General features: G+C 45.6%; 1 protein-coding gene and 2 long non-coding RNA genes across 3 annotated transcripts; 2 read left to right on the top strand and 1 right to left on the bottom strand.

Annotated features, from left to right (window-relative positions):
• Window positions 1–721: 721 nt before the first annotated feature.
• tubb6 (tubulin, beta 6 class V) lies at window positions 722–5585 on the top strand. The gene is made up of 6 exons (XM_018663355.2): window positions 722–878; window positions 2059–2167; window positions 2634–2744; window positions 3370–3485; window positions 3706–3834; window positions 4070–5585. The coding sequence occupies exons 1-6, from the start codon at window positions 822–824 to the stop codon at window positions 4886–4888; spliced, it is 1341 nt and encodes a 446-aa protein (XP_018518871.1). The 5' UTR covers window positions 722–821; the 3' UTR covers window positions 4889–5585.
• A 971-nt stretch (window positions 5586–6556) lies between these two features.
• On the bottom strand, window positions 6557–11497 carry LOC108874815 (uncharacterized). The gene is made up of 4 exons (XR_001959781.2): window positions 11381–11497; window positions 9854–10094; window positions 7723–7812; window positions 6557–7099 (listed from the first exon to the last, which is right to left on the bottom strand). It is a non-coding gene; the product is annotated as an uncharacterized LOC108874815 (long non-coding RNA).
• Window positions 10527–11557, top strand: LOC108874817 (uncharacterized). Its single transcript, XR_001959782.2, has 3 exons — window positions 10527–10667; window positions 10817–10977; window positions 11406–11557. It is a non-coding gene; the product is annotated as an uncharacterized LOC108874817 (long non-coding RNA).
• The last annotated feature ends 708 nt before the right edge of the window (window positions 11558–12265 follow it).

A 12265-nucleotide genomic window follows, 5' to 3' on the forward strand; every position in this document is an offset into this window, starting at 1 on the left:
TAAAGCTGAGCCCTGCCTCCTCCTTCACAGACAGACTCCAGGATCAGGATTAAACCTGTGCTCAGACGTACATCAGGTTCAGTTCCCTCAGCTCGTTCTCTGCAGGATGAAGCAGTGTTCACAGCGAGCGGAGCAGATGTCCAGTATCGGTGATAAATTCCTGTTTTAAAGATCACAGTGCTGTGTAAAGTGACACCGCTGCTGGCCTCAGCAGCAGCTGACCCCTGCTTCATCATCATCTCTCTCCCAGGGAACGTCTGGCACATGCTCCCTGACACAGGAGGAAAAATCCCCTGCAGGTGTCCTTCCTCATTTCACTGCAGAGCCACTGTGAGACAATCAGACTCTGTGTCAACAAGAGCTCCACACCTGGATATAAAGACACAGAGGACACAGTCACTGCTCCAGCAACATAACATAATAAATACTAATGTAAGAACCACGATAATGAAACTCTGAGTCTCAGTAACATATTAATATTACAGGAAAAAGGAGTACTAGTAGTGGCAGTAGTATCAGTAGTAGTAATAGTAGTAGTGTCAGAGTGGTATCAGTGGTATTAGTAGTAGTAGAAGTATCAGTAGTATTTCTGTGGGATAAATAAACCCTGTCTGTTTTACGCTGACTGGGACAAACTGGACTCTGGAGGATGCAGAGCTCCACCTCCCCCTCCCTCCCTCCCTCCCTTCAGGGCGTGGTCGCATGAATGTGCATGACAGGAGGAGGGGGGGGGGGGGGGTGAAGCCGGCAGTCGATCTCTCCCAGTTTAACAGACGCACACAGACCGGCATCCAGCAGCAGCAGGACTGAACAACAGAAAGATGAGAGAAATCGTTCACATCCAGGCGGGACAGTGTGGGAACCAGATCGGGACCAAGGTAGAGTCCAGATTACAACATTCTAATATTCTAATTCTAAAACTCTGTACAGGTATTTACCAGCTGTGTGCTGTGGTGTCTGGATATATCCTGCTGTACTGAAGAGATATAAGCCTCATGTATGGATGTTTTAATTGATCTAAACAAACAAATCAATAACAGATATTTTACAGCTGTAGATTACAGTCAGTTTGAATGAAGGACTGGGAGCAGGAGAGGCTCTGTGTCCTGTAATAAACTCATCACAGTGGAGAGGAGGGGGAGTGAAGTGAACTCAGTGAGCCACTGTGAGACTATTCAAGGAATCTGGGCGAACACACACACACACACACACACACACACACACACACAGGCTCTGACCAAACACCCAGCTATTTCAGAGCGAGTTTTCTGGGCTGAAAGTCAAAGGAGTGGACACAGTTTCAGCCACAGAAGAAAGTGAAACATGAGAAATAAGAGGAAGAACAAATGAACAGCGAGCAGCAGGTCACTGTGACCACAAAGCCTTCTGGGTAATCAACCACTGTGCAAGTGTGAGTGGAAAATATGTAACTCTGCGTTTTAAACAAGGAGTAGAGACATTTTTTAAACTCATGATAAAATCTTTCTCTCTTTAAAGCAGCACAGTCACTGTAGCTGAGCAGCAGCGCCCTCTGCTGCCACAGGTGGTGATTACAGGACGCTGCTGCATTAAATCTCGTGAGCTCTGAGTCAGTGGTTAAGTGGTGTGTATATTACCCATCATCCTCTTCTCCTTCTGCAGCAGGAAGGTGTGGCTGTAAACAGCAACAAACTCTGTCTCTAACTCTTGATATCTGCCTCAGTCTCCTGGATCTCAGAGATGAACTCTGGTGTTTAACTGACGTACAGTTCAGCTTCACTCTGAACTCTCTGGCTCTGATCCAGCAGTTTAATCTGCTGACTGTCACTCAGTTAATGACACAAAACAACCACAGAGATATGTAAAAATACATGAACTAGATGCTGTATGTCCAGAGACGACAGCTTTGACTGTCAGACTCTGCATCCTGCATCTGAAAACACCCGTGTGCAGAATCTCTAACTACCTTCTTCTTACAGTTAACATCATCAAACTCTGCAGGTTTGAAAAGATTTTACAACAAAATCCCCTTCTTCTCTTTTTCTGCTGCTGCTGCTGCTGCTGCTGCGACTCGGCCAGTTTTGGGAAGTCATCAGCGACGAGCACGGCATCGACCCTGCGGGAAATTATGTGGGTGACTCAGCTCTCCAGCTGGACAGAGTCAACGTCTACTACAATGAGGCTTCCTGTAAGTATAACAGATAACAGTAGCTGTGTGTGTGTGTGTGTGTCACAGTGAGTCACACTCTTCCTCTGAATGACTGGTAATCTACTGAATAAAATAATGCATTAAAATCTGTCCCGATGAAGAAAATAATGGACTCAGGACTGATCAAAAAGCCCAATCAGAGACGCTGTGGGCTGCCTTTTGGAAAATGAAGTGAGCAGAATTCTTTATCAGCAGCTCCTGTTTGCAGTTTATCTCTGGATGCACAGACAGTTACCACTGAGTTACTGTGATACTGAAGAAACTTAAAAACATGATCAATCTCAGGAATATTTTGCACATTTCTCCTCCCTTACTCTTTCAGCCTCTGGAATATATCCACAGTTTTTGCAGGTGAAATCCACCTGACTAACCAGTCTAAACTAAATCCCTCTCTTAAACGATGCAGGACTGACGGTACAGTAATGACTCTTCTCTGTTTGTGCAGCACATAAATACGTCCCCCGGGCAGTGCTGGTTGACCTGGAACCAGGAACCATGGACAGTGTTCGCTCAGGAGCCTTCGGACAACTCTTCAGACCAGACAACTTCATCTTTGGTAACAATCACTTGAGTTTTAAGGGAATCAGATTCTTAATCTGCTTTGAGATTATCACTGAGAAGACCAATTCACTTTATCCAATAAATGATCCTTTGAGTTTAAGTTTTCCTCCTTAGTGACTCCATCAAGTGCTTGTCTACGAGGGTGGAAATGTTTATGGTAATTCATTTCTTTTAGCTCTATCTTTGGTTTCCACCACCTCCTGAGGGAAATATTTGTGCTTCCAGAGTGACTGCATTCAACATTTTTAAATCAGTGTTGATATAAAGGATTATTGCAGCTTTAAGAGTCGTAGGGAGGTTTGTGTGGTTACACAGGACAGAGCTGGAGCAGCAGTGAAATGTTCCAGCATTAAATCTGTCCAGTAAACAGAATGAAATGACTCCAGCGTCTGTTTTATAAACTAATGTCTCAGTAGGAGAAGAAGCAGGGAGGCTGTAGATGTCTCTCTGTGTGTCTCACACACAGACATGAAATGAAATCCAGCAGCTACTCTGCCTGCTGTCCCCTGAAAAATGGGTCACCAGTCGAGTGTGTGTCTGCACGCATGATCCCATCTGTTGTGGTGATCGTTTTACAATTTCACACACGGATTCTCTCCGTGCCGATTGGCTGTCTGCAGGTCAGACAGGTGCGGGGAACAACTGGGCCAAAGGCCACTACACGGAGGGGGCGGAGCTCGTGGACTCGGTCCTGGACGTGGTGAGGAAGGAGTGTGAGCACTGCGACTGTCTCCAGGTGAAGATGACTACTGGTTTTTAGCTTTATTCATATGTAGGTATCAGTAGCTTGAGTAAAGAGGGATACTTCTTCACACTCAGCTGCCCCAAATGCCCCTGGTCCTACTTAACTAACCATGTTCTTCCATAAAACCACAATATAAAGTGAAACAAGGGCAAGAGAACAGAGGGGGTCAATAAGACAAACAGTTTTCATTTAACTCAGATTCTGTCTGCAGGGTTTCCAGCTGACTCACTCTTTGGGTGGTGGCACCGGCTCAGGCATGGGCACCCTGCTGATCAGCAAGATCCGCGAGGAGTACCCGGACCGGATCATGAACACCTTCAGTGTCATGCCCTCACCTAAGGTATGAGGAGTTTCCTCCCTCTTTTTTGTGTTTCTTCTGACAGCTACGATATCTCCCACTTGGCAGAAAGAGAGGAGTCAATAAACTCCTGGCAAAGCAGCTTCAACACCTCCATCACTTGCAACAGTATCTAAATAAATCAATAAAGAGTAATCAGAGGAACTAACTTGGAATAATCTATGAATACTCAGACCACAAACATCTCATCATATCTGATTGTCTTTTGATCCATCAGGTGTCGGACACCGTCGTGGAGCCCTACAACGCCACCCTGTCGGTCCACCAGCTGGTCGAAAACACAGATGAGACCTACTGCATCGACAACGAGGCCCTGTACGACATCTGTTTCCGCACTCTTAAACTCACGACGCCGACCTACGGCGACCTCAACCACCTGGTGTCTGCCACCATGAGTGGCGTGACGACCTCGCTCCGTTTCCCTGGACAGCTCAACGCAGATCTCCGCAAGCTGGCAGTCAACATGGTGCCGTTCCCCAGGCTCCACTTCTTCATGCCTGGGTTCGCTCCTCTGACGGCGAGGGGCAGCCAGCAGTACCGAGCCCTCACCGTTCCTGAGCTCACCCAGCAGATGTTCGATGCCAGGAACATGATGGCGGCCTGCGACCCTCGCCATGGCCGCTACCTGACCGTGGCCACCGTCTTCCGTGGGCCCATGTCCATGAAGGAGGTGGACGAGCAGATGCTGAACGTCCAGAACAAGAACAGCAGCTACTTCGTGGAGTGGATCCCCAACAACGTCAAGGTGGCCGTCTGCGACATCGCTCCTCGGGGCCTCAAGATGGCCGCCACCTTCATTGGTAACAGCACAGCCATCCAGGAGCTGTTCAAGAGGATCTCCGAGCAGTTCTCGGCCATGTTCCGCCGAAAGGCCTTCCTGCACTGGTTCACAGGCGAAGGCATGGACGAGATGGAGTTCACAGAGGCCGAGAGCAACATGAACGACCTGGTGTCCGAGTACCAGCAGTACCAGGAGGCCACCGCCAACGACGGCGAGGAGAACTTTGAGGACGAGGAGGACGAGATCAACGAGTAAGGAGACCGAACACGACCGGTTAAGGTCTGAGAGAACACTGGTAGGACGATCATGGGTTGTCAGAATAATAACACAGTCAGTCGATAAACTAGTCAGTTTGAGTTTTGATTCTTTTGGTAAAGAAAGAATATTTAACATTTGCAACAACTGCAATAACAACAGCTTCATAACTTCTACAAGATACGGTTTTCATTTACCTTTACCTAAATGAGGGAATCTAATCTAAATCCTTTCTCTAACTTTAACCAGGTAGCCTTTCTGTCTAAACGTAATCAAACTTTAACCATGGACAAATTATCTAATTTAACTGTTTGAGGATGAGGATGTTGATCAGTGCAGTTTTAGGATTAAAAAGAATACAACCAAAGCACAGAATGTTTGGTTACAGTCGTTGAAATAAATATCTAATTACTGATTTTAAAGCAACACAGTGTAACTTCTGTTGAGCAGCAGCGCCCTCTGCAGCCATGAGTGAAGTCTGAGTGACGTAATGTTGCTTTAAAGAAGAGAATATGTGCAGTAAATGGTCATTTTAACCATTTAACAACTGTATACACGAGATACAAAAACAACTCTTTTTGTACTGTGTTTGAGTCTGTTTGTTGTTTTCAAACTGTGATTTTTGTACATGTGAGCAGGCTGTGAGTGGCTGAAGAGAGGATGAAATAAAAGCTTCTTTTAAGGCCTTAAAGCGTTACATGTCGCCTGTGTTTGTGTGTTTTTTATCTGTACTGTGTGTTAAGTAAAACAGGACCTGTCTCTGCTGCTGTACGTTTAAATTACACATGAATTGTTTTGCACTTTCCTCGGGCATTTTGTCATTTAGAATATATTCTTGAGCAGCTGCTTTGTTTTTTATTGTAAAACATTGTGAGCGAATGTTTTGAACAAAGTATTGTTTTCAAGAGTCAGCTGAATGCCTTAAACAACAGTAAACAGCAGAGGTTTTGTTGAGGTTTTAGGACGTGAACTCACCTCGCTGCACTGACAAAACACCACATCAGACAGAGGGAGTCAACCTGTCAACAGCCCGTTAATCTCCCTCGTCCAGCGCCGTGTGTGAGAGTTGATTTCCCAGCAGTTCTGTTTGTGTAGTGGATTATGAGGAGAGCAGCAGCAGCATCACTGTCAAAGGCAAAAAAACGCTTGGCTCATGTCTGTCGGCCTGAGCTGATGTCTGTGGATCTATTCTCCATCTGTGGGTCTTTGTATTCAGCAGACTCATGAAGTGCAGCAGCCAATTCACAGTCATCATCTGCTGGTCATGATACCTTCAAACATCAGTGTTACTGCTGTGGTTACATGTTTAGACTTGGGTATAAGCACAGATGTATGTTAGAGTTTGGGGATGACGTGTGATGTACATTTTACCCAGTATTGTAGAGAAGTACTTATATACATAATTGCACAATTTATTATTTGCTTTAATTATCGTTCAGATGTGTCTAGAACTTGACTGGAGTTCACCGGCTGCAAAACTGAAGTATCTGAATATTCAGAAGTTTAGGAAGGAACACACCTGTGGAAACTCTCTGCTGTAGACCTCTGAGATGAAACTGTGGTGAGGCATAGGACAGAGTAAAGGTATAAAACGTCTAAAGCTCTGAGTGTTACCAGGAGCACAGTGACCTCAATAACAAAGGGAAGAAGTTTAATCAGAGCAGAGGATCACACTGATCATCTCCAAGCGTTTTATTACAGATATTTGTCAGCAGATGACTGCACGCTCTGTGTTTCCCATGATTCTCAAACCAATTTATTCTTGGTCCGATCCTGAGGGAAGAACTGACGTAAAAAGGAGTTTTCAAATTGTCGTTACAGGTTATTGATCGAACATTGATGGGCACAAATGAGAATTTTATCCATTTAAAATTAAATCTACAACACAGTAAAGTGAAGGGGTCTGAATACTTTCTGAAGCCACTGTAACTTTGTCAGATCAAGATTTAACATATAAGGCATACAGTATGAGCAATACATGTATTCTAACTGTATATAAAGTCATGAAAATGTCCTTGTTCATTCATCAGTGACAGTATTAATCAGCGTGTGTCTGCAGCCCAGTGACAGAGTGACTGACAGGACAGGTTAACTGCTTTACCCTTGTCTCTCCAACAGGAGCTGGGATGCAGAGCAGAAGTTTGATGAGCCAATCAGAGAGCAGGAGGACAACTTCAGCCCAATCAGCTAAAGGCAGAGGCGGGTCATCAGCTGGAAAAAAAACAAAACAAAAACAATCCTGAAACGTTTCCTGATTTACAGAAAATTGATGTGTGAAAAATGTTTAATATTAGAACATTTAAAGACAAGACTTCTCTTCTGTTGATGTGAAAACTGAGTGTTTTTCATGTTTCTTGCTTTGAATGTAAAACTTAAATAAAACAACTCCTTAATTAAACCTCACTGCTGAAGAACATGGAGTCACTCTGCCCTCTAGTGGCCAAGGCTGGAAACTGCAACAACATGAAACTAAATCTTAAGTCTTACAGACTTATTCAGGTTTTTTTCTGCTGTTTCCTAGATGAGAGTTTCAAAACAGAAACAGATCCTCTCTTCCTCCCTCCATCACTCTCCTCTCCCCTCTCTTCTCCTGATGCCACAGTTTCCTGTAACTGTCACGAGCAGCCACCAGGTGGTGCTGCAACACAACTCTGTCTCCAGTGAAGTGAAGAGCCTGACTGATCCACCTGTCAAACATTTTACTGCCAATAACTGAGGTCTGCGTAAAACCACTGACTTCATGCACTGATGCATTCAGCCAGCGTCTCAAGGGCAGCCGCCTGAGGTGAAGTGTGTGTGTGTGTGTGTGTGTGTGTGTGTGTGTGTGCAAATACCTCCAATGCAAATGTGTGCATGTATTCCAATGAATAATTCCACGTCCCTCCTGATTTAAGCAGCATGAAGAGCTCCTGGTTCCCTCTCTCCTGCAAAACAAATTCACCTCAAACTCAGCTTCAGGAAACATGAAGGTGAAAATCTCTGGGACATTGTGCTGAGGCAGCAACTTTTGAGGAAGCGTTTCAGTCAATTAATGCACCTGTGAGATAAGTGTCTGCCCCTAACGAGTGACCTCAGATAATTGGCTGCGGCTAATGAGGAGGCTGTGATAAGTGGTTGGCTGTAACATGGTTGGCTCAGATGAGTGGATACTGTTAACGAGAACACCGCTCTGTGATCGACTGCCAAAACGCCGCAGAGACGAGCTCGCCGTATACGACAGATGGTTTAATTGGCAATTACAGGCACAAAAAAGAGTCTGAATATTCAGAGTCTGTCTGTCAGCTGCTGGATGCAGTCTCTGCTCTGTCCAACAGCTTCAGTCTGTTTCTGCCTCACTTATCCTGTCACTCAGGTTTCTACTGTCCTCACCTCAGACATCAGACATTTAGCTTCATTTACCTTCACACACCTTAAATTCCACACGTGCATTCACTGTTTGCACTGCAGATTTACTTCTCCTCTCTTTTCTATCATCAGTACAAAGTTTGGATTTTCACTGCTGCTCAGACAAAGACAGAAAACTAACGATCCACTTTGTGACTGAGACTCTGAACTGTGGATGTGCTGCTGACATCTTCACCCGTCAAGCCACAGACGGCCTCTCTGTCTCTGTCTCTGTCTCTGTCTCCTGGATTAATGTTTGCAATCTTCACCCTGACTGCAGAAGGCAGGAGATCAAACAGAGACAGAGAGAATACAAACACAGTTAGGAAGGATCAGACTTCACTGTGGTCACCACGGCAGGTTTCACCATCAGTGTCACTGCTTCTTAATCATCAGACACGTCATAGGCAGGAAGATACAGAAAACGTCAGAGAGACTGTTCACTGGGCCGTCCTGTTCATCGTTCCTAACGTTAATATTCCTGTCGTCTGAACTGAACCACTGACACACAGAGGAGCATTTAGCAGCTAAACAGCCAGAGGTGGGGGTGGAGAAAAAACAGAGCAATAAAATAATATAATATAGATAAAAACTCAGCAACACTCCTGTAAACATAATTAAACACACCTGAACTAACTTTAACTCCTCTGTTAAACCACGACCGTCTGTGTGTTCACAGGAAACGTTCGCAGGCTGGAGTAGTGTTAGTGTCACAGCAGTGAGAAGCTGCAGTTTCACTGTGGCTCTGCATGAGGTGTCAGCCTGTTTTTCTCTGCCCCCTGGTGGCCACAAATCTTCCAGTAAAGCTTTAATTATCCTATCAACCTCATTAATGACCAATCAGGCGTGTGCTCCTGCAGACGCTAACATCACACACACGTCAGTGCGTTTTTAAAAAAATGTTTTTCAGCCTCGAAGACGCTGAACTCCACGTGGAGCAGCCTCCACAGTGGCTGCCCTTTCTTTATGTTTGCAGAACTTTATTGGCATTTTTACAAATAGGGCAATTACCAACATGCCTAGGGCCTCAGAGCTGTTTTTACTGGAGCTATGTAAGGCACAGGAGTGAGGGGGGGAGGCAGAGGGGGAGAGAGAGGGCGGAGGGCAGAGGAAGCAAGGAAAGACAGAAGAAAAGGAAGGTGACAAAAAAGGGAGGGGAGCTTTTAATTTGGCGGGGCTCAGTGAAGCTGCACGTGGGACTGACCTTAGCAGAGACTGCTGCGTGGTAACGGGTAAGCTGGGGGGGTAAGGAGGGCAAGAGAGAGAGAGAAGGGGTGAGAGAGGTACAGTAACATGTAAATATAAGAGAGGGGTGAGGAGAGGGTGAAGGGGAGGAGAGGTGGGGGGTCTTCAGTTTGAGAGGAGGGACGCTGGAGGAGCCGCCTCCGCTCTCCCCTGAGGACACACACACACACACACACACACACACACACACACACACACTGGGTAGGAAAGGAAAGAGAAAGGAAAAAGCCGGGAGTGCAGCAAACTGGAGGAAGGAGGAAGGAATGGGGCTGAACGAACAAGCCTGAGCGAGACACACACACTCACACACACACACTCACACACTCACACACTCACCCAGCCAGGCAGTGTGGAGCGTCAGACGGAGAGAGAGAGCGAGGCAGCAGCAGCAGAAGTGTGAGGAGAAACCAGAGCCGCTGAAGGCAGCAGACGTCTGCAGGAGCCGCCGGCGCTGCCTGACAGTCCAGGATCAGGGTTTACAGCAGGTCTGTGACGCTCTGATCCTCAGCCTGCTGGAAAAGTCTCTCAGTTTATCCCCAGGAGCATCGTCATGGACTGAGACCTGCTCCTCCAGCTGCTGCCAGAGAGGAGTAAACACTGTTTGATTTATTTGTCCCAAATAGAGAAGTTTAATTACCTGGACTTCAGAAGCTGGAGACCAGCTCTCAGTTAATTGACGTCAGTTTCAGTTAAATGTCTGAAGGACCCACAAACTGTTTATCTTTTGTTTTTCCACAATGGAGGAAGAGAAGTTTAGAGATCTGGACCAACCCTAACACTTTACTTCAGTAGCTGCTGCAGTGATAAATCCTGGCTCTGGAGTTTTGATCATCTCTCTCTCAGAAGGAGATTTCAGGAACTCGAGGAAAAGGAGGTGGTTTTCAACTAACTAGGCTGAATTATCTCAAAAGACTGAGTTAATCCTGGACAACAAATGTATTATTTTACACTCACAAGTGGAGAATTAAAGACAAATATCTCAGATGAAAGGTTTTTGATCATCAGTGCAGAGGAAACCAGACGAACGTCTGTTTCATACAGTTCTAATCTGCAAAGGAAGAAGTTTGGATTTCAGGATCCTGGAGACACTTTACACCAACTCATGTCTGTTCTACAGGGAGGTTTAGTTTCTGCACTTATTTTCCTGCAGGTAAGTGCCAGTCCACCTTTAGTGAGGATAGTAGTTTAACCCTCTGGATCTTAGTTTCTCCTGCAACCCATGAGACTCGGTCACCTTCTGAGGCTGTGAGGAGTTAACTGTGGCTCACCAGACGCTCACTGCCCCTCTTGACATTTCAGAGCGACTCTAAGCTGCGAGTCAAGGACTTTGAGAACCGCCTGCTGTAAACCTGAGAGAGAGAAAGCGGTGACACTGAGGAGTTAACTGCAGGATTTGGCTTCGGTTACATTCCCTCTCAGAGAAGCTGCGCAGGCGGCTTCAGGACTCATTAACGAACTCGGTGAGTGAAACAAAGCGCCTGCTGGTTTCCTCAGCAGGAGGAGATCTGGAGGGTTATTTGGGGATTTCAGAGTTTGGCACCTGTCGCATCTGAGCGACTGACATCAGCTTCTGTTTGATTCTAATCCTGGTGATTTCCTGCAGGAGCAGAGTTTATAATGAGAGTTTCTAATCGTTTGTACCTGCAGAGCTGCTCACACTCTCACCTTCTGTACATTTGCTCACATGTAGACCACACACTGGGTCAGGACGGCACCTGTGAGATCATATTAATAGTAACTAATATCTGGTTTTATCTCATGGGGGCAGTTGGGAAACAGCTGCAGCAGCTGTCGCCTCCTCACCACACACTTTCCCATCAACAAGAAATAAACTGATATTTTAAGAAGCAGCTGATGACTTACCATCTCCTGGTGTTCCTTCCTTCAGGATCCAGAGTGAACGCCTCGTCATGTGGATCCCTCTTTAACCACGGCGCTCTGTGATCCAGACGATTATGGCGAGGTCCACTGACTTCTGGCAAGTATCTCTGTTTTCCAGTGTGGTAGTTTTTTTTCTTGGCTCAGGGTTTGGATGCTTCTGTGAGGGGAACCACAACCACATCAGGAAACTGTAATAGGGACTAAATAATTAGACGGTAGAGTTTGTGAATGTCCCAGTGAACGTTTTAGAAGCTGCTGCAGGACAGAAAACAGAGACTGAAGAGGACTCAAACATCTCTCTGCTGGCCTGAGAATCAAGGTGTTTTTTCTTTAGTTATTGAGAACAGGAAACAGAGATTGACAAGATTTCTTTTAAAGGCTGAAAGCTTAAATCCCACTCTGAGAAACTCTGGACCGACCCTGCAAAAGGGAAAGATAATTAGCCTTTTCAACAAAAACATCAGAGGAAGAAAGGAGACAGCTCTGAGAGCAGCTCTCCTCTCCTGAAGCCGTCATGAACTTTGGGGAGAAGAGAGGGTTTTATTATTTGGTTTCTTTTAACGCACCACAGAACTCTTTCTGTAGCTGTCGGAGAGAAAACAGTAAAAGTCAGATATCACAGCTTCCCACAGCTCAGCAGGGGAAAAGAATTCAGTGTTGGAAAAGTCCAAAATCTTACAGCTCGAGCTGATGATAAAAATTATTGTAAAAAGAGTTTGGGAAGTTTCTGAAAGCAGCTTTGATCACCAAAGCTTCTCTGAACGTTAATTGATGTTCTTCTTTGTGGTAAAATCACTGATTAATCCCAGAGTTTTTGATTGTTTTATTTTTTTATAGCCAAAGGCTGAAAAGTCCAACTGAGTAAAA

Source organism: Lates calcarifer, unplaced genomic scaffold (assembly GCF_001640805.2).
Source record: "Lates calcarifer isolate ASB-BC8 unplaced genomic scaffold, TLL_Latcal_v3 _unitig_5615_quiver_758, whole genome shotgun sequence".
In the NCBI taxonomy this organism is placed as follows: Eukaryota; Metazoa; Chordata; class Actinopteri; family Centropomidae; genus Lates; species Lates calcarifer.